The 24615-nt window shown below is 38.5% G+C and overlaps 1 protein-coding gene and 1 long non-coding RNA gene across 4 annotated transcripts; both read left to right on the top strand.

Annotated features, from left to right (window-relative positions):
• The first annotated feature begins 994 nt into the window (after positions 1–994).
• Positions 995–1408, top strand: LOC104594173 (uncharacterized). The gene has a single exon (XM_010254353.3). It carries the CDS (start codon positions 995–997, stop codon positions 1406–1408), a length of 414 nt encoding a protein of 137 aa, XP_010252655.1.
• Positions 1409–11750, top strand: LOC109114483 (uncharacterized). Of its 3 annotated transcripts, none has more exons than XR_016085136.1 (5): positions 1409–3745; positions 3834–5036; positions 5130–6279; positions 6310–8861; positions 11392–11750. It is a non-coding gene; the product is annotated as an uncharacterized LOC109114483 (long non-coding RNA). The 3 variants fall into 3 exon arrangements; XR_016085135.1 differs by having other exon boundaries at positions 1409–4758; positions 4837–5036; XR_016085134.1 differs by having other exon boundaries at positions 1409–5036.
• The last annotated feature ends 12865 nt before the right edge of the window (positions 11751–24615 follow it).

Raw genomic sequence — 24615 nt, 5'->3', positions numbered from 1 at the left:
GTGGGGTACGATGGTGAGATCCTTGGAATTACCACACGGCGGTCGAACTGCCTGTGGCGAACTACCTGTAAAGTACCAGGCTGCTTGGTGACGAACTTTCTAATGGTGAACTGCCTAATTATCATGAGGTGCCACGTGTCATAATGTCATTAGAGGGCCAAATATGCACTCATCAGCATTCATAAAAGATGATCCCACACAGAATTAATGCAAAAATACAGCGCTGAAAATCCTTGCTGACAATGGCTCAAATCATTGATTAAATGTCAAATAAACAAAAAGAGGATTGATGAGCTTTAGATCATGAACTCAGTTGGGAAGCTGACCACACTGGATCGTTCCGTGTGATGGGGTGTGTAGACCATTAGAATTTAGAAGTTTCGAGTGTCAACCAATTGGGAAGAATCATGAATCGCAAAACCAGGTGCTGATGCACTCTCAGTCGGTTCGTATATTTTTTAATGGCGTTATAAACACGGAAATAGTCGTTGGTATGTCGGTTTGAAGAAGTGGGGCGGTGCGGTGGGCCTCGCGCCAAATCCACTAAAATCGTTTTGAAGAATATGCCATCGATTCTACCTCTGTGTTTATGAAACGCCAATGGTTTGCAAATGGAATTTGACTGTTTTTCAGTCGTAAGTGCTCACGCGGTCAGCGAATCCTTGACATTGACACCGTATCTGTGCTCTTCCATTCTGTGTCGGTTCTCAGTTCTCACTCCTTCGAGAAAGAGCGGTTGCCTTTGCTTGACGCTTGTTGACTCACTGTAGTCTGTAGATCACAGAAAACTCAATAAATCACAGGTCTTTGGAGGCAGCAGTAATACAATGATACAATTCAACGTTGGAGCATCGTGTATATATAACTGCAGAGCCAACTCTGGTTTTGCTCAGAACAAACCATTAATAGAAAAGAAAAAAGCTTCCACTTGATCTCCTTATTCATCCTATTCTTCTTTGATCGAAGGCTTGAAGCTTGTTTACATTTTACGAAGATGAGTGTAGAAATTTTGGATGGTGCAACCGTTCGCAGCTTTGTGGAGGACGAGCAAGCTTTTGAAGACTGTGTTTACGATCGATTCACTCAGCTCGACAACAACCGGGACGGCTGCCTCTCGTATGCAGAAATGGTGAAGGAACTTCAGAACTTGAGGATACTCGAAATCCACTTTGGCGTAGACGTCAAGATGGATCCCAACGAGCTGGCGATCACGTATCGCTCCCTTTTCCATCAATTTGATCGCGACTCCAATGGGTCTGTGAACTTGGAGGAGTTCAGAGCCGAAATCAAACAAATGATGCTCGCCATGGCCAATGGGTTAGGGTTCCTGCCTGTTCAGATGGTCTTAGAAGAGGGCAGCTTCTTGAAGAAAGCGGTAGATCGAGAGTCTTTCAATGCATCCGCCTAATCTGTGTTCTCCTCTGTTTTCCCTTGAAAAGTCTACGGTACCTGAAACCTTCTTGTTTTATCTCTTTCCAATTTCCATTGGCTTCATTTAATCCACAATAGTGGAGTAATTGTAAGCAACATTATGCCTATAAAGGAAATTTCAGTTAGATTATTACCAAACACCACCCAGGAAAAGGAGGAAATTGGTTATTAATTCTCATTATTGTTGGAATTCTTCAAAAGATTTCATGAATTCAGAATTCTGATTTATGGGTCTATACAAACATACAGTGGATGAGTGAAAAATATCTGTCATATTGCCATACTCTGATTGGTTAGTTCAGGAAGTGCAGAAAATCTGGACACTCCAAAATATTACAATCTATGGTTATCTTCAAAGAATTGTTAGAATTAATACAAATAAGCCATGGTTAGGAAGAATTATTTAGAGCTAAAGCTGAGTTTTGGACTTAATAAGATGGAAGAAGAAACTTGAGTCCAATTGCCAATTACTTGCATGTGGTACTAATATGGGGAATTCAGGTTTTCCAACAGCTAACCTTTGGTGAGATATTATTAATAAGGAACCATTATCAGTTAAAGCTGTTAGAGTTCTACTGTAGATGGTATATTTGTTTTGGAGATCCAATGTAAAGAGATGTTTCTTTATTATAAGGACTTGTTTGTTTTTTGGATTTGTGAACGTCGGGAAAGCACCTTCGCAGGTTCTCTTTACAGCTGAATAGATGGAATCGCCACCCAGGGGAGTGATGGGGCTCCGGGATTTGCTTTTAGTAAAGAATAAATAGTGACTCCATACCACTCGGCTGAGGCAAGGCTCATCTAGGTAGGTTGAGAGGGAGAGAGGGAAGGGGTTAGGCACCCCTCTCTCCAGTCAATGTGAATGTCGAAATCCCTTCTTTGCAGAGAAAATGGATAGGAGACTCGGATCCTCTAGTAGTTCGAAAGAGTGCTCCCTTCTGCATTCCCAGACCAATCCCCTTTTGGATGCAGGGGCCTGAGCAAAAGGATGAGAAATGACTTCCTCCCTTTTCTATCAAAGTTCACACCTTCAGACTCAGCTGAATGGTCTAAGAAGAGATGGAGTGTGAACCTGGATCCACAAGCCTCGAATTGAAAAAAAAAAAACGAATGCAAGAAGCAAGAACGACAATGCAAATAAAAACGGAGAGATAAACTATCAAATAAACAGAGAATACATGACCAGAGCTACAGGTGGGAAACTAAATTCAGATATGAGGTAGTCGAGCTATACCTCTTGTGGTGTGAAATGAGAAACGGTGATGCAAGAGAATGGGAAAACTCGAAGAAGAATTGGAAGCTGAGTATGATGATGATGAGTGATGATTGTTTTGAGGATGAGGCTGAGGATGGTGATGTCACCAGGAACCCTGTTGATCCTGTTGACAATGTTGAAGTAGTTGTTGTGTCAGACATACTATTTGATTATGAGCAGCCAAAGGAGTTGGAGAGTTTATATGGTTCTGATGACAAGGAATGACCTCGATTTGATGTTTTTGCTAAGAGGCAAATGGAGAATCCACAATTGGCTATGGGTATGATATTTTCTAGTCCTACAACCTTCTGAAAGGCCTTAGTCAACTATGCTATCATGGGTGGGTTTGATTTCAAATATATGAAGAATGAGGGTACTAGAGTGATAGCTATTTACAAAAAAGAAAAGTGTGATTGGCGCGTGCATGCATCTTGGTTGTAGAGTAAAGAGGCCTTCCAAATCAAGTCATTTAGGAGTATACACACTTGTGAATGTGTGTATTCAAATACAAAAGTTACATCTACATGGTTGGCAGAAAAGTACAAAGACAAATTCAGGGATGATCTTGATTGGAAGAGTGGTGCACTACAGAATGAGACACTACGATAGTTTGGGGTTGAAGTTTTTAGATCCAGAGCTTACCGCGCAAAGTTTCTAGATCGATATTGAGGGTGTACATGTTGAACAATATAGCAAGCTACAGGATTATTGTGAAGCAGTTATGAAGATAAATCTTGGAAGTGTGATCAAGATTGTATAGGCTGAAGATGTATAGGGGAATTTTAGAGATTGTTTGTTTGTTTGATAGCAATGAAGAATGGGTTTAGAGATGGTTGTTGCCCTATCATTGGGCTTGATGGGTACCATCTAAAGGAACCTCATTCTGGTAAGCTTTTACATGTTGTTGGATTGGATGGGAATAATGAAATTTTCCCAATAGCTTTTGCAATTGTTGAGGTTGAGGTGAAGGATTCATGGGCTTAGTTTTTGACATTGTTGAGTGATTGCATTGGACCTCTAGAGGAATGTGGTTGGACCTACATCTATGATAGGCAGAAGGTACACTGACTTACACATGTAAATTTAAATTTTCTTTTGTTTATTAATTAGTTCTCATGCTAATTGTACAATGCACAATTTCTTTCAGGGGTTGGAGGAGTGCTTTTAGAGTCTTATGCTAGGGGATGACCATAGGTTTTGTGTCAGACACATTTATGCTAACTTTAAGGATAGGTTTAAGGGAAAGGATCTGAGGGATTGCTTATGGAAGGCTGGAATGTCATACACTATGTCAGAGTTTAATTGGCATATGGATAAGTTGAAGGGTCTGAATAATGATGCTTACCAGTGGTTAAGTGTTATGCCAGCTAATGTATGGTCCATAGCTGCTTTTGGACATAAAGCTAGGAGTGAACAAGTGAATTTTGGATTGTAGAGACAAGCCAATAATCACATTGATTGATACTATCTGGAGGCAGATGATGAAGCTGATCCAAACAAGACAAGAGAAGTTAAGAAGGGACAAGGGACTAGTGTGCCCTAATGCTGGGAAGAGATTGGAGAATGCAAGCATAGGCTAGAAGTTAAGAAGGGACAAGGGACTAGTGTGCCCTATGCGGGGAGTGGAAGTTTTGAGGTTGATCATTTCAAGAGAAGAGTGGTGGTGAACTTACAGTCCAAGACATATAGTTGTAGGGCTTGGGAACTAACAGGGCTGCCTTGTTGCCATGCCATTTCATGCATTCAGTCACAACATGGCAGTATTTATGACTGTGTGGATCCACTATACACTAATGAGAGGTGTCTCAAGGCATACAATCATTATGTTATACCAGTGCCTGATGAATCCCAATGGCCAAGGACTAAAGGTGTTCCAATCAAACCACCACCATTTAAAAAAACAACCTGCTAGGCCAAAGAAAGCTAGGAGGAAGGCGCCAGATGAAGTAAGTTACGGGGTCCATGTGTCGAGAAGGTTTAGGAAGATGAAGTGTACAAATTGTGGTGCTGAAGGGAAAAATAGAAGAAGGTGCAAAGGTCAGGGAAGAAGCAATGAAGGACCACCACCTCAGGTAATTCATGATATTTGTAGCTCTCTTCATTACTTAATAAATAATAGAAGTTGATAATATTCTTGTTTTGTGTACAAGAGGGTCAGACAAACATGAGGATGCAGGGTATTAGTGGGAGTTCTACATTGTTATTAGAATCCTAATCAAGTCAAATTAATCTCCATGTGTCTCATGCTGGAGATGTTATGGGCAGATGTAGAAGTATGGCTAGAGGAGTGGCATAACAACCAGCTCCACCACAACAAGTTCCAACACACCAGGATCCAAGACATCAAAAGGTAAATGCTCTCATAAGGAAACTTTTGTACTGTGTTTGTTTTTGGGTGTTATAGCTATCAATCATGATATTGTGGATTTGGTTTTTGTTGCAGGGTATTTCATCAGCTACCGGTTCTAGGGGTAGGGGCAATGGTAGGGGTGGGCCTATATCACTTAATTAGGTTTCTTCACAGGTACAAGGCCACTACATATCTGATGAGAGACGTGGCAACTCGTGACAACTCGTGACAGGCCACTACATATCTAGTGAAATTGCGAGACGTGGCAACTCGTGACAACTAGGCAACACCCAGGCAACAACTTACCAAGTTGGTGTCCCACCCGGGCACTGGCCTGGTGCAACCTGCACGCGGCCTGCGCGCTGCCTGCGCGCGGCCTGCGTGGCCTACGCGACCTGGCCGACCTAGATTAGCCTGGCACATGATCCGACCTGGCCGACCTACCCGCCCATAAGACGCCCACCGATAAACTCGGCATGCATACCCCACGAGCTCGGTAGCTCACCAAGGAGCTCGCCAAGGATCCAGGCAGCTCGACAAAGTTCGCCACAAGCAGCTCGACATAGCCCAAGGAGATCGGCATAGCTCCCCCGGGCAGCTCGGTACAGAAGAGTGGCGTATCGCAGGAAGATCTCCTGCCTAACAACCTGGCCCAGACACTGACTCACCGACTGACACAGGCGCCAACCTGACAACCTGGCCCAGGCGCCGACTTGGCCGCCTGACGCAAGCGCCAGCCTGACGACCTCGAGGAGTTCACCACTGTACCCCAGTTCTGACGGGATGTGACGAGTCTTACCGTTTGGAGGCTTTTCACCCACCTAACCCGCGAGGACTCCAGTATATAAAGACCTCACCCCCCAAGGGGGGGGAATGGAGGTAATCCTTGCTCTCTAGCTCTCTCATTTCTCCAAAATCATCTTCAAGCTCTCTACAATCAGAGTGCTAACTTAGGCGTCGGAGAGTCCCCGCTGGGAAAATACCCCCGGGTCCTCTGATTCAGTTATCGTAGGTCCCTCATCTCCCGCCGCCTACAAAGAGGAGGAAAAGATGGAGTTCTCGCAGGTCCCTCAGCTCCCACTGCCTACAGAGGAAAGAAGGTTACCTCATGCAGAGGGCAGTCGGGTTGTGCTGCACCAGGGAGCTCCACCATTTTTTGAGTCACAGGCCGCATAGTAGGTAGCTCACCACCAGGGAGCTCGTCACCAAGCAGCTCACCACCTCACAGGCAGCTCGCCACTAGGTAGCTCGCCACTAGGCAGCTCGCCACTAGGTAGCTCGCCACTAGGCAGCTCGCCACCAAGCAGCTCGGCACCTCACAGGTAGCTCGCCACCAGGTAGCTCACCACCAGGGAGCTCATCATCAGGTAGCTCACCACCAGGGAGTTCGTCACCAAGTAGCTCACCTCTAGGCAGTTCGTCACCAGGCACTTCACCACTAGGTCAAATGACGAGGTACTTAGCTAAAAAAAATTGATACATCACAAAAAATTGGTATGTGACCAGAAACGGTTACATCAATTGGCGCCGTCTGTGGGAACACGCTACAAAAAGCTAAGTTCTCATCCTACAAAAGCTAAGTTCTCCTCTTACCAAAGCTAAGTCCTCACTTTTTAGAAATTGAAGCTATCGCTTTATAGTTTACATTTTTTATGAACTCAAAGACTATGCAAGGAGCTAACAGACTAAGTAGCTCTACCAACCTTACTTTCAATTCAGATAAAGCCTCATCAGTCCTCTCCGCAAGCTCCCCCCTACAAAGATGAGCTCTTCGTGGCTTCCGCGGGAGTTGGTGGCCAACAGACTACATAGGCCCCCTTACCGGTCGAGCCTTCCAAGGCTCCCGTGTGAGCTGGCGACCTAAAGTTAGTAGTGCTGCCCCCCGAAGGTCGAGCTCCTAGTAGCTTCTTGTAGGAGTGGGTGACCGGCATTACGAAGCTGATGCAGCACAATCATAGCTTGGCACCTGGTCAGCTCGGCACCTTGCAGGTAGCTCGGCACCTGGTCAGTTCGGCACCTCACAGGTAGCTCGGCACCTGGTCAGCCTGACACCTCACAGGTAGCTCAACACCTGGTCAGCTCAGCACCTCACAAGCAAAGCCTATGAGCCACATTACTGCTTAAGACCCGGTCGCCTCTCCGGTACGGACAAAGTCAAAAAAGAGTAGACTACGAGCCACTCCCAAAAGCCTACAGGTCACATTACTACTTAAGACCCGGTCGCCTCTCCGGCACGGGCAAAGTCAAAAAAGAGTTGACTACGAGTCACTCCCAAAGCCTACGGGCCACACTATTGCTAAATACCCAGTCGCTTCCTCAACAGGAGCAAAATCAGCAAAAGTGAACTATAAGTTGCCCCTAGAGCCTAAGGGCTACACTATTGAACTGGCGGAGACTTCCTCGCCTTACTGGCAGCTTGCCACATACAGGCAGCTCCCAAAGCCTAAGGAATTGGATCAGCACTTACTAGCTCATCAACTTACGAGCCAAAAGAAGAAATCTACTCCCTTCGCTGAGTTACTCTCAGCTCGGGAGTGGGGGGCAAATGATGAGGGCAGATTTGGCCCTCCAGTGAAATTGAGACACGTGGCACCTCGTGACAACTAGGCAACACCCAAGCAACACCTAGGCAACAACTTACCAAGTTGGTGTCCCACCCGGGCACCGGCCTGGCGCGACCTGCACGCGGCCTATGTTCTGTCTGGCGTGCGGCCTGCACGCGGCCTGTGCGCTGCCTGGCGCGGCCTGCGCGACCTGGCCGACCTGGATCAGCCTGGCACATGATCCGACCTGGCCGACCTAGCCACCCATAAGACGCCCACCGATAAACTCTGCATGCATACCCCACGAGCTCGGTAGCTCACCAAGGAGCTCACCAAAGAGCTCGCCAAGGAGCCAGGCAGCTCAGCAGAGTTCGCCACAAGCAGCTCGGCATAGCCCAAGGAGCTCGGCATAGCTCCCCCGGGCAGCTTGCCACTTGTAGGGTAGCTCAGTACAGAAGAGTGGCGTATCGCAGGAAGATCTCCTGCCTAACAACCTGGCCCAGACACCGACTCGCCGATTGACACAGGTGCCGACCTGACAACCTGGCCTAAACACTGACTCGCCGACTGACACAGGCGCCTTCCTGACAACCTGGCCGCCTGACGCAAGCGCCAGCCTGACGACCTCGAGGAGTTCACCACCGTACCCCAGTTCTGACGGGATGTCTTACCGTTTGGAGGCTTTTCGCCCACCTAACCCGCGAGGACTCCAGTATATAAAGACCTCACCCCCCAAAGGGGGGGGGATGGAGGTAATCCCTACTCTCTAGCTCTCTCATTTCTCCAAAATCATCTTCAAGCTCTCTACAATCAGAGTGCTAACTTAGGCGTCAGAGAGTCCCCGTTGGGAAAATACCCCCGGGTCCTCTGATTCAGTTCTCGCAAGTCCCTCAGCTCCCACCGCCTACAAAGAGGAGGAAAAGATGGAGTTCTTGCAGGTCCTCAGCTCCCACTGCCTACAAAGGAAAGAGGTTCACCTCATGCAGAGGGCAGTCGGGTTGCGCTGCACTAGGGAGCTCCACCATTCTCTGAGTCACAAGCCGCATAGTAGGTAGCTCACCACCAGGGAACTCGTCACCAAGCAGCTCGCCACTTCACAGGTAGCTCGCCACTAGACAGCTCGCCACCAAGCAGCTCGGCACCTCACAGGTAGCTCGCCACCAGGTAGCTCACCACCAGGGAGCTCATCACCAGGTAGCTCACCACCAGGGAGTTCGTCACCAAGTAGCTCACCTCCAGGCAGTTCGTCACCAGGCACTTCACCACTAGGTCAAATGACGAGGTACTTAGCCAAAAAAAATTGATACATCACAAAAAATTGGTACGTGACCAGAAACGGTTACATCAATATCCATTACAATTTGATAGTCAGTAACCAAGTAATACATTCCCAATTGTTGCTTTTATAGGTTAGTCAAACTGTCACCACTCATGCTATAAGGAATGGTTTTGTGGGTAGGCCTAGGTCATTGATACCACCATCCATATATATAAAGGCTAGGAGTGTGGGTAGTGCTCCAATGACACCAATTGGTGTTTGTAACTTGAGTTTGATTTCTGAATCGACCCTGTCTGGACAGTCCTCTATTGTATATTGTATCTTCTTTCAATTTTAAAATAGTTACCATACCTTTTACAAAAAGAAAAAAAAAAGAAAAAAACAATCAAAGGATAGATCTGTTACAGGTAAGCCTAGAGAGATGCTCAAGTTGCAGTCATTGTGAGAAGAAGAAATAGGATTAGAAATGAGACTAATTACAAACTTGCAGATTTAATTGGGTTACTATTCAGTTAGGATTAGAAAAAATGGGATTAGAAATGAGCATATGCATAGATACCTAGGAGTAGCGTTGTTATGTGATAAAAACATAAGAGAGAGAAGACTATGATGTTTTGGTGATATGCATTAAAAATTATCTATGGAACCAGTAAGAAGAAGAGGTCTATTGCAAATTAAAGGGTCCTAGGGGCAAGCTAAAAGGAAATGGGTTGAAGTAGTGAGAAATGATTTGAGGGATCATGGTTTTACAATAAATATAGCAGTGACGAGAGTGGAATTGGAGAATATGATTAATATAGTCAAACCGATATTGTTAAGACAATGCTTTGCTGAAACTTTGCAGCAATTTTGTGAAGTTGCTCTTTCTGATGTTCTGTTGTCAATTTTGTATCTCCTGAAACTTTGCAAGTTGATGAACGAATTTAACATACTTATGATGGGTTGCCTTCGGTCTCTGAACATATCTGTTTGTTTTTAAAAATGAGTCCAACTACTTTTCTAAAATATACTCTCATCAGTTTGCTGCAAACTCTCAGATTCCCGAGCTTCTTTTTCCCTCTCCCATGGCACCTTTTGCTTCTTCTCTATAACACTTGAACAACAACAGCAGGAAGAAGCTCTGTAGAGGCATATAGCTCTTAATGGGATTGATGCTCGTGAGCAGGCACCAAAAGAGTGGAGGCAGGCTCTCAACCAGATGGGTTTCTCTCTTCTGCATTTTGAGCTTCTGTTTTGGAGTTCTGGTCGTTAATAGGTCATCTCTTTCTTGCTTGCTTTCTCCCTCAAAATGTTGGGATCTCTTCTCTACTAATCACTTTCCAATTTTCATATTTTGTTCTTTTAGTTTTCTTCTTGTGCTTACTGGGCCTTCCCAATCTTCAATGCCGTTTTGAGCTCCTGAGATAGTGAACATGCTTGTTATTGTTTTCTCATGATTCCTGGAGATTCTTTGTTTCCCCTCTTTTCTTGGAGACAATCCCACATGCAGAATGCAATCCATAGTAGTCGGTTCTGGATTCAGATTAGATTTCCAGGATTAAAGCATATTTTTTGGGCAACCATTTCGGTGATTTGGGCTCCCTGACTTTCCCTCTATTTTGTCTTACCTCAGGATTATTTTGTTCCAACCTCGTGGAAGGGGCTTTGCTTTTGTGGTCACAGAAGTTTTAAATTTGTTTATCGATGATATTGCCTTTTCACCTCCTTGGGTATCAAAAGAAGCTCGTTTGATTGTAGCTATTAGTATCAGCTCTTGAGTGCAGCTCTAATTTCCCTCGATCACAGTGGCATGTGTCAAAAGCAAACCTTGCTCAACCCTCAATTCACATTCTTTTTTGTTAGTCCTCAGTCCTTACCTTCACTAGGAGTTCCAAGGATCAGCTTTGAAACTTCTCCCTCTCCCTCTTACTTTAGGTTTTGTATAACAAAGAGCTCTACTAGTTCTCTTTTTTTAATTTTTAATTTATTTTTTTTATTTTTTTTGAAAATGCCTTGGTACCGTCATCTGGGTTGAGCATGATTAGAACAATACAGGAGGTTTTTGGTGGGTAGAAAAGGATGGACCCTAATTTAGAACAGAGAAATTAAAAGCCAAAACACTGTACTTTAATCATATAGTTAAGATGTCATAAAAATCATATAGTTAGGACGCTGGAAGGGTTATTTTGTTCAATGAGAGTGACTACATGGAAATTGGATATGATTCCTGCACCGTAAGGCTCAGTTGAATTGAAATTAACTCATCTCAAAAACAACTATTAGATTTTTTTTTCTTTTCTTTTTTTTGTAAATAAAACTCTAAAGAAAACATCAATGGTTTCAACCCCAAAAGCTAGTGGGCCAATCAACTAATTTGACTTTGATGGAAATTAGAGAATTGTCTTAGTAGAAACAACTAGTAGGTACATATTAGGACTGTAGCGTGTGGAACTAATATGCTATTTCTCTTAAATCTTTTTCATTTAGCTCATTCTATCGTGAAATCTCTTTTTTTCTAGAATTCTTTAACATTAGTTTTCTTCCAATGGTGCAGGAATCATCCTATAGAGTTCATCAGAATTTGGACAAGGATCATTGAGTTTGAATGAAGATGTAGCCAATTTGGCATATGGGTCAATTAAACCATTTTTGTTTGTTTATTTTCATGAACATTCAATACAAGTTGGAACAACACCCAATTCGGCATAGAAGCATATAAAGAATTTTTGTACACAGTGGTTAAGAGCTGAAATGTTTTGGTTGTTGAATTTTTTGTACATTTCACGAACATGCCATACAAATTTTTTGGTTGTTGGAGACTTAGGGGTGCTCATTTTTTTGTAAACATATCAATTATGGAACTGTCATTGCCCAAAAGTTCGGTGCTTGAAATTCAGTTCAAACTTAATCAAGGTTCAAGTTTCTTCTCTTTGTTTGCATTCCCATATTTCAACCTGTCCTTCATTGGCAAATAACACTTCACGAATTTCCTCCCTTTGTTTGCATTCCCATATTTCAAAACACCCCTAACAATAATAATAATGTTCATGATTCTTATCAAAACCCATGTATTAAAGATAAATAATTGAGGCATCATATATTGGTATTGATAGATTTATTGTCTTTTCAACAATCTAAAGACCTAGCTTCAAATGTTTTTACTTATAGTTCATATTGATGTTTTCAAGTTGTGGGTGAATTAGACAATTAGATTAATATATATTGTCACAACTTTCTAAGTACGTTTCAACTCAAACCACTTATGGTAAAAAAAAAAGTCATTGGCTTGATCAATACTTAGATACCTTACAAGTTGAACCACTAATCTATTGGATCAGGTCAATGGATCATGGACAAAACATTAGTTTTCTCTTTTAAGAGAACATTTACTTGTTCAAGACTATCCTTCTAGAATAGGATAAATTCTATGCTTTCCAACTCTTAATTAAGCTTGCTAATAACAAGACCAAGTAGCTAAGGTCTTATTTGGTTTGTGGGAATAGAGGTCTAGAATTGGAATCGGAATGGTCCAATTGTTTGGTTGGGTGGATTCGGAAACCCATTCCCATTCCTGGTGGAATGGCATCCCCTCATGTTTTTTGTAAACATCTACACCAATAGGAAAGACTTATTATATGCATAAGGAACTGTCATTGTAGCTCAAGGAAGTAAAGATGCTGAATTCAAGGCAGTTGTTAAGGGACTGGAGAAATCAAATCAAGAAGGTTATAAACTTATATCTCTCTTCTCTAATGCAGCACAGGTTATAAGGCCATTCAAGAAAGAACAAACATTGGCAACTGGATAACTCAAATGCATATCAGAACCATAATGCACAATATCACAAATTTTGAGAACTTTCAAGCAAAACATATCCCTAGAGATCAGAATACTTTAGCTGTCATCATAATAAAAGTCTTAAGTTCCATCCATAAGTTAGAAGTCATAAGCTTAGATCTTCAAAGGGTATACACTAACACCCTAACATGCAGAAAACACATTGCTTCCTCTCTTCTCCTATAATACCCTACTTCCTAAACATAAACATTAAAACAAAGCCAAAAGAAACAATCTTTCAAGATGTGCATGATCCCAATTAACATCTGATCACATTTGCTCTCCAGAGTTTTCACCCGGTCATTCAGCTCAGCTAGAAACTTCTCCACCTCTCTCACACGGCATGCTTGGACATTATCATTGCACATATGTGAAGTAACCTCTTCTAAGTGGTTGATGGGAATGACCCATTCAAAAAAACCACAAGGCTTGGCATTCGACTGTTTTTCCTGCATGACATATTTCTTCCGACAATCACAAAACTTTGTCTCGAACATCAGATTACTTGGTGATTGCAAAATTGAAAGTTGAGTGTTCACTCATTTCTACAATAAAGAATTTCTTTCATTAACATTATATTTCATTTTACTTAAGGAGAATTAATCTACAATTTCCGAACAATGAACTTCTAGGAAGAATAATATACAAAAAAAATTGAAAACACAAAAGAAAATGACTAAACCATAACACTATGCACATATACAAAGTATAAACCCTAATAGAACTACAAACAAAGTAAAAATAGATACTAATAGTGATAACCCTTAATATTGATCACTCACCGAAGTAGAACAAGGTATTTTGCACTTGCGACTGAAACTCGGGAGGGAGAAATCTCGTGCGGCTGAAACTTGTGAGGGAGATGACCCTTGCTACTGTAACTTGGAGCTTGCGATTGAAACTCGTGAGGAAGAAATCCCGTGCGACTGAAATTCGTGAGGGAGATTTCCCTTACTACTGTAACTCGGAGCTTGGTCACGAAGGAGAAATCCCTTGATTGCAAGGGAGAAATAATGTAAGAAAACGTATAAAACACAAAAAGATGGTTAAAATTGTCCGAATAGTTATTACTAGGGTAGTATGGGGATTACAAAATATTGCAACGACGAATTTCTCATCTTTTTGGATGGAAGGTTAACGAAAGGGAGGTCTTTATCTGGGTCTTTGTCGCAAAACAAAGTATAGGGGGGTCTTTGTCACAGACCCCATAGTACAGGGGGTCTTTGTAATTTACCCTTATAATTAATTAAAACTACATGGTGATGTGTCAATATGCCATGCCTCACGAATTGCTTGGTTCATTCACCTTTGATTCAACCCATATCAGCATGTAATTACTCATGCCAAGTCATTTGTATTAGGGCTTTCGGCTTTGTCTCACTTCAAATTTTTATGCCTTAGGGATATCTTAAGGAACACTTGTTATGAACTAATTGTAGTTCTATTAAAATAACGGAAAAGTACATACAGGCCCAATGCAGATTTTTGATTTTCATTGCAGAGGTATAAATATTCAAAATGTCAACAACCCACACTCTATACATCAACGCCAGCCCGTGAATCGGCATCAATTCCAAGCTGACACCTACCCTAACAGTACTTTGAGCCTACAAATTCTGACACTAGGCTGAACCATCATTCTCCCTTAAAATAATTTAATTTGATGCAATGGAAAACTAAAATTTTCAATTGGGGTATGGACTTGAAGCATGCCCTTGGCTTATAATAGTGCTCCCCTTCCACTTTAGCCAAATGGGATTGGAGTCAACAATGCCATTAAACATCTCAACACTAATATCACTCACTTTTCTATCATAAGGAACCAACCAAAAGACTTCTCTATGAGCGTTTTAATCATTTTGAAAGTATGACTCACTAATATCACTCACTTTTATTTCATATGGGCACTTAAACACAATTGAATCATTTTGAAAGTATGATTCATTAGAGGCCACACAACAGGGGTTCTGTTAAAAGACTTCTCTTCGAGTGTTTTAATCAAATTCAGGCCAGCCCTGTTTTTTTTTATTTTATTAAAAAGAAAAAACAAATCCACTTGAACCTTGACTCGAGAAACTACCGTCAGTATGGACTATTAATGAATCCAGATCTGATGACCTCTTCACAGGTGTTGCTTGAGCTGAGCTACTGTTGCTTATAGGACAATCAACCCGTAAGCATCATTGACCCTACCTTTTTGCTTCCCTTAGTGACTTTTTTGTTTCAATCCACATTGGTTGTTCCTCTTTCTCCATTACTCTTGTATTGTTTTTGTTTGTTCTTTATATGATACTTTTTTTCATCCTTTTCTTCTTGTTTTCCCTACCTATTCATCTGATTTACAAAAAACTCTATCCAAGTTTTCCATTTTTTTGTTCATTTTTTATAATGCTTTTGTCTATGACATTAGTGTTTGGTAAGATTGCAACATAGACTAGTTATGTTAGATGGGGTTGTTACATTTTTGTGAAAAATAGAGATGAACCTTTTAGATCTTATTAGCTTTGCTAACCTCACACAAGTCTAGTAGTTTTTTTTTTCTTTAATTGTTTTGGTTTCTAATGTTTGTTGTCATAGTAGTTGTTGGAGGGGGACAGTGATTTAAAAGGCGCACTTGAGGCGTGCCTAGGCGCACAAGCAAAGCGCATTTTGGGGTATGCACCTTGCCCAGGTCCTAGGTGCACCCCTTTCAAAAGGCCTAGGTGTGCGTCTGATGTGCCTCAGCTCTCAAGGGGCAACTCGTATAATAAAGAATGCAATTTGTTTTACATCACATTAGGTACTTGAAGAAATGCAATTAAGGAGAAAAGGAGATTGTGGGTTTTATACGCTTGAACATGTTTTATATGTTTGCTTTGATTTTTAAATTTTCATTTGAATACAATTTACATGTTATGTTTATGTATTTTAATTTTAGATAATAGGTTTTTTAAAATATTTATTTTAAAATTTAAGTTTATATTTTTATTAACATTATGTTTTATATTTTTTGAATTTTTAAATTTTTTTTGGCATTTTTTTGAATTTTCTGTTTTTTTTTTTTAGCTTGTTTTTGTAATTTTGTGCCTTGCTTAAAAAGGCGCACGCTTCACCTTGCATCTTGTGCCTTAGGTGAAAATTGGCTCTTGCATTTTTTTTTTTGCGCCTTGTGCTTTCAAAACATTAGAGGGAGAATTGTTTGTCTTTCCTTTCAGCCCATTGAAAATAGTTTATTGCTAAAGCTTAAGGGGCACTTGCCAAGATATGGCAAGTATCATTTACTCCAGCCATGATCCGTGTTGAGTACGATGATAATGATTCATGTTGTTAAAATTTGATTGTTTCACATAACTCATTTCTATCATATTCTACAAACATATATGACCTCTTAGTTTGAAGTATTGCATGAAGATAGGACCAATGAGTTGATCACATGGAGTGAGGCTGAAGAATGAACAATCGTTGAATTGATGGTAGATCAGGTGAAGGCTCACAATAGACTAATCTCGACATTTAACAATGATGGTTGGAAATATATTGTTGAGAAATTCAACAATACACACAATAAGGCAACCCATGACCAATTCAAAAACAAATTCCATCACTTGAAGAAGCAATTTAGCAACTATCAACAAATATGTTACCATACAGGAGTTACAATAGATCCACTAACAAAAAAACTAGCTGTTAATGAGAGTGTTTGTGACTTCTTGATTACGGTATGGCTATTTTACATCCCTTTTATTTGTGTTAATTGAGGGGTTTTAATTAATTGGATGCTAACACTAAACTATTATACTTCTACAAGAAGTATAGGTGGGCAAAGCAGATAAAGAAAAAGGGTTACCCCTATCTGGAGGAGTTGAAGATCATCTTCTCTGGAACTATGCTATAGGAAACACATCTATGAGTAATGTTGAAATACCATCAGATAAAGAGAATGATTATGTACCACAAACTCAAGATCCATTTGTTAACCTCTTTCCCAATGATGTTCATATGCCTTATGCATCCATGCCTAAGACCCCCCCTTGTTGAGTCTGAAATTGTAGTAACCAATGTGAGCTTCGGAAAGCTCATGGTTGGTTCAAAGAAATGGAGTCATCACCCATTTTTAGAGGAAATGAGACCTCATTTTTAGATTTGAAAAATCGATTTATATCTTTGATAGTGACTCCATTCTCCCTAGGAAAAGACACACAATTGAGAGATTCTAAATCCGGAAGGATTGAGAGAGGGAAGGTGTTAGGCACCCCTCTCTCCATGCTGCTATAGCAGCCCAATACAGGAGTTGTCTAGGCTTTATTTCATGCAAAAAACAAACAGAAATAGTTGTTGGATTTCTAAAATCTGGAGAAACATGCTCTCAATTTCTCCTAAGGCTGGTTTTGAGGTGATGTTGTTGGGTCTTAGGTACTAACTTCCCTAAGACCCTTACCTCTTTGCCTTTATTCTTAGTCTAGAAGAAGTTGAGAATAATGGTTCTCCAATGTCTCAAGCAACACATTAAGCACAAACTCGAGCTACAAATAGGGTGAGAGGCTTACGTCTTGTATGTGACCTTGACATTGATATTCTAGAAATCAAATTGATCAAAAGAGTAATTGAATGGGCTCAATAGAGGTTTAATATGGATTTATGCTTGGGAATTTTGGGAAATTTTCAAATCTGAAACACAAATTGTGGTTTTGAAGTTTAAGGTTCAAACATCTAGGGGTTTCTCATCAATGAAAGTTTTATAGAGGTTAGGAGTTCTTCTAAGATTTGCCATCTTTAGATCTGCACCCAAAGTTCACCTAAAAGCCCCCCTCATGTTTCCTCCCCTCTAACTCGAGTTGGGTCTGTATTTATAGAAAAGAAGAGGGGAAGAGTTTTGATATTCATTTCATAAGAGAGTCTAGACCTGAAGACAACTTTTACACAAAAATGGGTAAAGATTTTTCAAAGGAAATGGTGTCTAGTCAATATTTATTCTTTGGTGAAAGTTTTCTTCAATTTGGGGGTGGTTTTCATGGGTTTTGTGCATCTAATGGTAGCTTGGGGCATGCTTGTCATGGTAGTCTTCTATTTGGGGCCGTAGTAAAATTGATGAACTTTTAAAAGTTATTTTGTCTTTTCTTAGTCTTAAGTGAATGTATCTTTGGGTTTTTGGGCTTTTTAGGTTCATTAGGCTCATTTTCATTGGTCTAAGTGTTTGAACATGTCAAGATTGGGTTTGGCATCGGCCATCATCCTTTTGAGGTTTTAGGTTGGAACAGATGAGGTGACAATTCGATCTGGCACGTCGAAATGACATCTTCCTAGTTTAGCAGTCAAACGAGTAAATTAGGATGTGAAATTTGACGTGATGGGGCTTTTTGGGTCTCTGAACAGAGTGGTGTGGTCTGATTGGCCAAAAAGGGTCAGGATGACTGAGATATATGGTTGACAAGTTTAGATCAATGAAATTTACTGAAATAGAAATTTTATTTTATGAATGGTTAAACGGGGGAATTTTAGGCTGAAATTTGGTGGATAGGCACTTTTGAACATTCAAAATATGATGAAAGTGATGGATCTTTGATTAGAGGAGTAGATTGATAGATTTAGTTTGGGTCAATGGTTTATCACTTACGAGACGACTCGAAATGGAATATCACTTTTTTAACGGTCAAAGGGAGGAGTTTGGTTATAAAATTTGATGTGCTACGGTATTTTGGGTTTCCAAATATAGTGATGAAGTCTGATTGGTTAAATGAACTTGGGAAGATGGATGATAAGTTTTAATCAATAAGATTTGCTAAAATAGGATGTAGGCTTGATGGTGGGTCAAACATAGGAATTTTGAGCTAAAATTTGGTGGGTATGCATAGATTATGGTGATGAATCAAGTGGATGGTTCTGATCTAAAAAAGAAATGGTCAATCTTGGCAATTGTTCGGGGCCATCAAAATGAGAACTTGGTGTTTTTACATTTGATTGTCATAGAGTTGTGGTAAGATTTTCTAGTTGATTGTATCCTAGTGATCTTGAGGCGATGGATGCATTGGATCAGGGCTGTTAGAAAAAGGGATTTGGTGTGATGAACAGTGGTTGTGTGATTGATTTATAGTTTCTTATGTTTTAGGGTCATGTCTGATAGGATGTCGATATTGATTTGTTGGTTTCAATGTTTTTTACTTGCTCGTGAATTGTGTCAAAAGAGGGAATTTTGGCTTCGTAAAATCTCAACTTGATCTAGTTGTGATTTGGGGTTTAAAATGAAGGTACAAAGAGGTAGGGTGAAGGGACCAAGCAAAAATTGGGTGCTGATAACCAATAAAATGACAGACTTACAAAGACTAGTTTACTCTCTACCTCTTTCAGGAAAGGGAAGATGATCAAGCAGTGGAGACAAATGTTTGTGACATTTGCATCTTAATGCCAACTTGAGTGGCTGAAGAAGGTTTAGACATAGAAAACTTTGGATTATTTGTTTGTTGCTTATGTTTGACTTTTTTGAGTGATTGGATATCTTATTGGTATTGATTTTTGCTTATGCATGTTTTTTTGATTATGATAAATTTTTTTTTTATTATGATTTCCTAATTAGTATGGCAATGTGTGTATGTTTCCAGGAATTTTATGGATATTAATGAAATAGACAACATCCCTTTTAATGAATGGGCTGAAGATGATTACGAGTTCTTTGAATTTGTCTTCGTTAGTGGAGTGGTAAAATAACACAATACATACTTTGTTAAACAATTGTATTGCACATCGAGGATGAGTGGGCATGGATTTGTCATGAAATATTTGGATGACTTAGAGCATCCTGACAATGTGTGTGCCACATTTAGGATGGAGAGACATGTATTTAAAAATTTTGCTAATATCTTGAGATATTGTTGCCTTTGATCCAACAGTCGGAATATCATAGTGGAGGAATCACTTGCTATTTTTCTTATGACTGTTGGTCACCATGAAAGATATCGGTTGATTGCAAGTAGACCTATTCATGGGTCGGGTAACCCGACGGGTTAGCCTGACCTAGTTAGATCTAAGTCGGGCTTGAATAAGATTTCAGGCCCGCAGACTCGGGCTTGGGACTAAAATATCGGGCCCGACTTTTTTTGGGTCGGGCCCTGTCTTTCTCAAATGAGCCCGACTTAATAATGTATTATATTAATAAAAATATATTTTATATAATAAAAAAGCATATATATAATATATTTTTCTTCTCTTTTTTCAAGTAATAATGAGACTTTTCATTCATTTTTTAGGTTTTGAGGTCTTTTAGTATACATAAAATAACTTTTAATTGAATTAAAAAGGAAAAATCTTTTTTTTTTCAAATTTCTAGTTGGGCTCGGGTTTGGGCCCAGGCTTCAGGCTTTATAGTTGGGCCAGGCTCGGGCTCAGGCTTGAGCATTTTTTGTTAATGTAAAGGCAAAGCCCGGCCCGACCCGTGAACAAGTTTAATTACAAGTAGGTTCCAACATTCTAAAAGTATTATTAGTACTCAATTTAGAAGGACTTGCAAAGCAATTTGTAGGCTTGGGAGAGAGTTGATTCGACCACCATCATTTGAAGAAAGTGCAATCACATATTAGACATTCGGAGAAATATTACCCATGGTTTTAGGTATTTCATTTTTGTCTTATATGTCATGTATTATTTATATATTGACCATGTATATGACCACTTAGGATTGTATTGGTGCAATTGATGGTACCCATATAAGTGCATGGGTTCCTTTGGACGAGCAAATCCCATATAGGGGGAGGAAGTCGTGTTGCACCACAAATGTGTTGGTTGTATGTATGTTTGACATGAAATTTACGTCTACGTGGGCTGGAAAGGATTTGCACATGACTCTAGGGTATTTGTAGAAGCAATTTCTCAATGACATTTAGAATTCCCACATCCTCCCATAGGTAATTTATTTTGATATTTTTAGTTAGTATATTCCTATTTACCTATGTCTAATGTATTCAATTGCATATGGCTTTTGTAGGGAAATATTATCTTGTCAGTTTTGGATTTCCCAATGGGTTTGGATATTTAACACCTTATTTTGGCATGCTTAATCACCTATAATTTTATTAAGCAGGAAGCCATTCACAATAAAGACATCAATCAATGGGCATTGGAAGACATGACTAATGAGTATTCAAACAAAGCCAATGAGAATGATTCTAATGGGGAGAATGAACATGCAAAAATACAAATAACCAATATTAAGGACAATATAGCAAATATGATGTGAGCGCAACACGAAATTGAACCGTTTCAGTTTTAATTTTAATTCGAATTTTAGATAATATGGTTAACATATTAGATATGTTTGAAACATTTTGAATTTACTTGTGGTACATTGGATTTATTTTCTTTGTTTGGGTGAAGTAGTCCTATCTCATTATTGTATTTGTATTGATAAATTGATAGATAGCCGGACATATACACACACCAATGTGCTCATGTGGTAAGGGACTAATGGAACTAGTCATGGCAAAAATCAATGCCAATTATGGACGGTGGTTCTTCCGTTGCCCAAAATAGGAGAATCACCCAAATTCATTTCAGTGGGTAGATGAATTAACTGAACGTGATGCTTAGGTAAACCCATGTAGAGATTATAAGTACGAAGGCATACCGAATTCCGTAAGTCGGATATTATGTTACTTGCATGCTATGAGTGCAACATACTTTGCACTATTCATCTTATCTCTCTTATAATGGTGGTTCTATTATTTTTGTTTAAGTACTAATTGTAATATTGGTGGTTTATCCATACACCATTTCAGGAAACTGGTTGACCAATATTTTGATGCTATGCTTGTCTTACAATTAGTATGGAAACTAGTGGATTATTAATTTGCATAAATAGTTTGATGCTATACTTATCCTGCAATAATTTGTTATTTTGTTTGTTTAAATATTTATTTTTTATTATTTTATTAATAAAATAATAATTTTATTTTTAATTAATTTATTATAATTTTTGTTGAAATTAATAATTTTAGTTAATATTGAATTGTCAAATACTTTTTTTAATTTGTTTATCATATAAATTATATAAATTATATATTTATGATTGATTGTGTAGATTACTTTTATAAACTGTATATGAAATACATGGAATCAAAAAGTGTGGTATCCACACCCACCAATTTCTCATTCACACTATATAACACCCCCTAAACTATTGGGTCATTGGTAATGGTCTCTTCTATTCATACCTACTTACTTCCCTGTGTTCTTCTCTTCTAGTCATACCTACTTACTTCCCTTTCATTTCATACTTCCTTAAATTAGTTAGCTTACAAGTGTATCCCCATAACCACAATTTTAGGGGTGTAACTTGGGTGAGCCCAGCTTGAGCCTAAATTGGCCCAGTCTAGAATTTTACATGGGCTAGGCTTGGGCCTAAGAAGTTGGGATTTTTTTTTTTTACTTTTCGGGTTGGACTTAGGCCTAAGCCTTAGGTAGACCGAAATATAGATATATTTGTTTATATATGTAAATATGTATGCAACATTTACATATATACATATGTATATATAAATGTATATAGTTGGGTCGGGTTCGGGCTACCTAAATGTTGCATACATATTTACATATATATATAATTTTAGATTGGGTTCATTGACCAACCCAAGCCCGAGCCTAACTCAAGTGCATCAAATTACAATGTAGGCTAGGCTTAGGTTGGAAAAATCGGACTTGACCTCGGGTTCGGTCCAGACTCGAGTCTTAAGCCCAAGTTTTAGGGTTGGGTCTGGGCTGACCATAAACCTGAACCAACCCGCCTGACTTGCACCCCTGCACAATTTATCTCCTAATATGAGGCTGAATGGTTTACCCTCTTGGCTTCATCTGTTCATAGAGCAAATGTATAGGAACGTGTGGCAAACTCTGATTCACTTTCTTTCAAGATTTTTTTTTAACTTTTCTTTCAAGTTATGCATTTTTTTTTGAAAAGCATGCATCTATTCGTTTGGGAGGAACTAGTAATTAAGCACGTGCATTGCACGTTTAATTTTTTTTCATATTAATTACTTGAATTTTAGATATATCTTAGTTAGGATAGAAATTGAAAATTAATAAAAGTAACAATATGGTAAAAAATAAACTTAAATACCTATATTAAATGTGCACCTGTAAAAATTTTAAATTACAATAACAATTATTATTATTATTATTATTATTATTATTATTATTATTATTATTATTATTACTTCTACTACTACTACTACTATTGTTGTTGCTGCTGCTATTACTAAATTTTGTATTCCATTTGTCTTAAATAAAAATATTTTTTATTTTATCAATTATTTTTATTTAATATGATGATTATATAACATTAGAAACGTTCCAAAATGTCTTTGATAAAATTCTATACTTTTTTATCTTTTGTGTTCTATCTATTTTTTTAAATATTTATTATTCAATTATGATACCATGAATTTCTTTGAAAAATTGGATCATTGATTAATCTATTTGACCCAAACCACTAATCCACGATCCAAAAAGAAAAGTAGTTTGATTTCTAGGTTGACATTAAATTTTGTATTACTTTTCCATTATTGATAAAATATATCTTATGTATAATATTTATTTATGTTAAATATAATGAATGTATAATATTAAATATGTATCCAATATTTTATTTTTTTATAAATATATAACATTATATCTTATGTATAATATTTATTTTTGTGATTCTTTGTATTTTCTATTTTTAAAAATTTTTTTATTTCACTATGACATTTCATTGTTTACAAATATACTTCTTACATTTCATACTTATTTTTGTTCAGTATAATGAATATATAATATTAATGACATGCCCAGTTTTTCCCCCACCAAAAGGGAAGAAAATGATTTTGTTTTCCAATTATTTTTTAAAGTATTAATTTTTATATTATTAAAATTAATGTTGTGGAATTAATTAGTTCAATTTAATGATGAGAAATATATATCTTAAATATAGGATTTAATAAGAGAATATACCTTAGATATGAGATTTAATGAGAGATAATAGCAAAATAGTTTTACTTCCAATTGGTTTTAAATTTTACATTTCATTTCCATCATTAATAAAAACATTTCTTATTTATCATCAATGTTTTCAACTTGTTGTTAACTTGGCTGATTGAACCGTTCGAATCGTCACTCAGCCTTAATTCTAGGTTTGGTTCTGTTGAAACTCTCCCTCTTTGTTAAAAACTGTCTAACTTGGGTGGTTCAACCATTGACCCATTCGACCCGATAACCAAGTCGTAGGTTGTGCACTTAATTATGTGCAAACTTTTGGAAGCCATAATTTTGCACTCTGATATCCGATTGGGGTTATCTTTTTTAAATTTTGAGTAACTTTTCAAGATCTATATGTCCCAAGGGCATTATGCACCTTGTCTTGCTATTTTCACGAAAAAAAAAACCTTTTTTTGCCCCAAATTGCAATTTATAATATTTTTATAAATAAAAAAAAATTAAATGGAATTAAAAAACATAAATAAATGTAACATAGTACATATATTATATGTAATATTTGTAAAACATAACTATGATATATGTAAAACATAATTATACTATTTATTGATAAAATATGTATTTTTTACACACACACACATAGTATTGACATAGAGCGATTTGACTCATTTGACATTGAGATTCGAATTGGTGATCTGTGACTTGAAGGCAAAAGCAAGTTGGCCTACAGGTCGGTTTTTAAAACATTGTTTATCATACTTATTATTGTTTAATATGTCAAATATATTATGTTAAAAACGTTCTATTTTTTAATTTCTATATTTTTTTGCATTTTATATATTTTTAAATTTTATTATTTAATTGTGGCAACATGGATTGATCCATTTGACCCAAATGGTTTAATTTCTTACCACCACCTAGATGAAAACACTATTTTTTACAGGTAGATTTTAAAAGTATAAGTTTTTATGTTTTTGAAATTATTAATTTATTATGTATGTATTTA

Source organism: Nelumbo nucifera, chromosome 1 (genome assembly GCF_055504915.1).
Source record: "Nelumbo nucifera cultivar China Antique chromosome 1, China Antique-T2T, whole genome shotgun sequence".
NCBI classification, from domain to species: Eukaryota; Viridiplantae; Streptophyta; class Magnoliopsida; order Proteales; family Nelumbonaceae; genus Nelumbo; species Nelumbo nucifera.
Note: the sequence above shows the minus strand (reverse complement) of the source record. Positions and strands in the feature narration are given on the sequence as shown.

Bases quoted from the DNA above. Each gene is read 5' to 3' on its own strand.
- LOC104594173 (XM_010254353.3), top strand. From the start codon at position 995: ATGAGTGTAGAAATTTTGGATGGTGCAACCGTTCGCAGCTTTGTGGAG.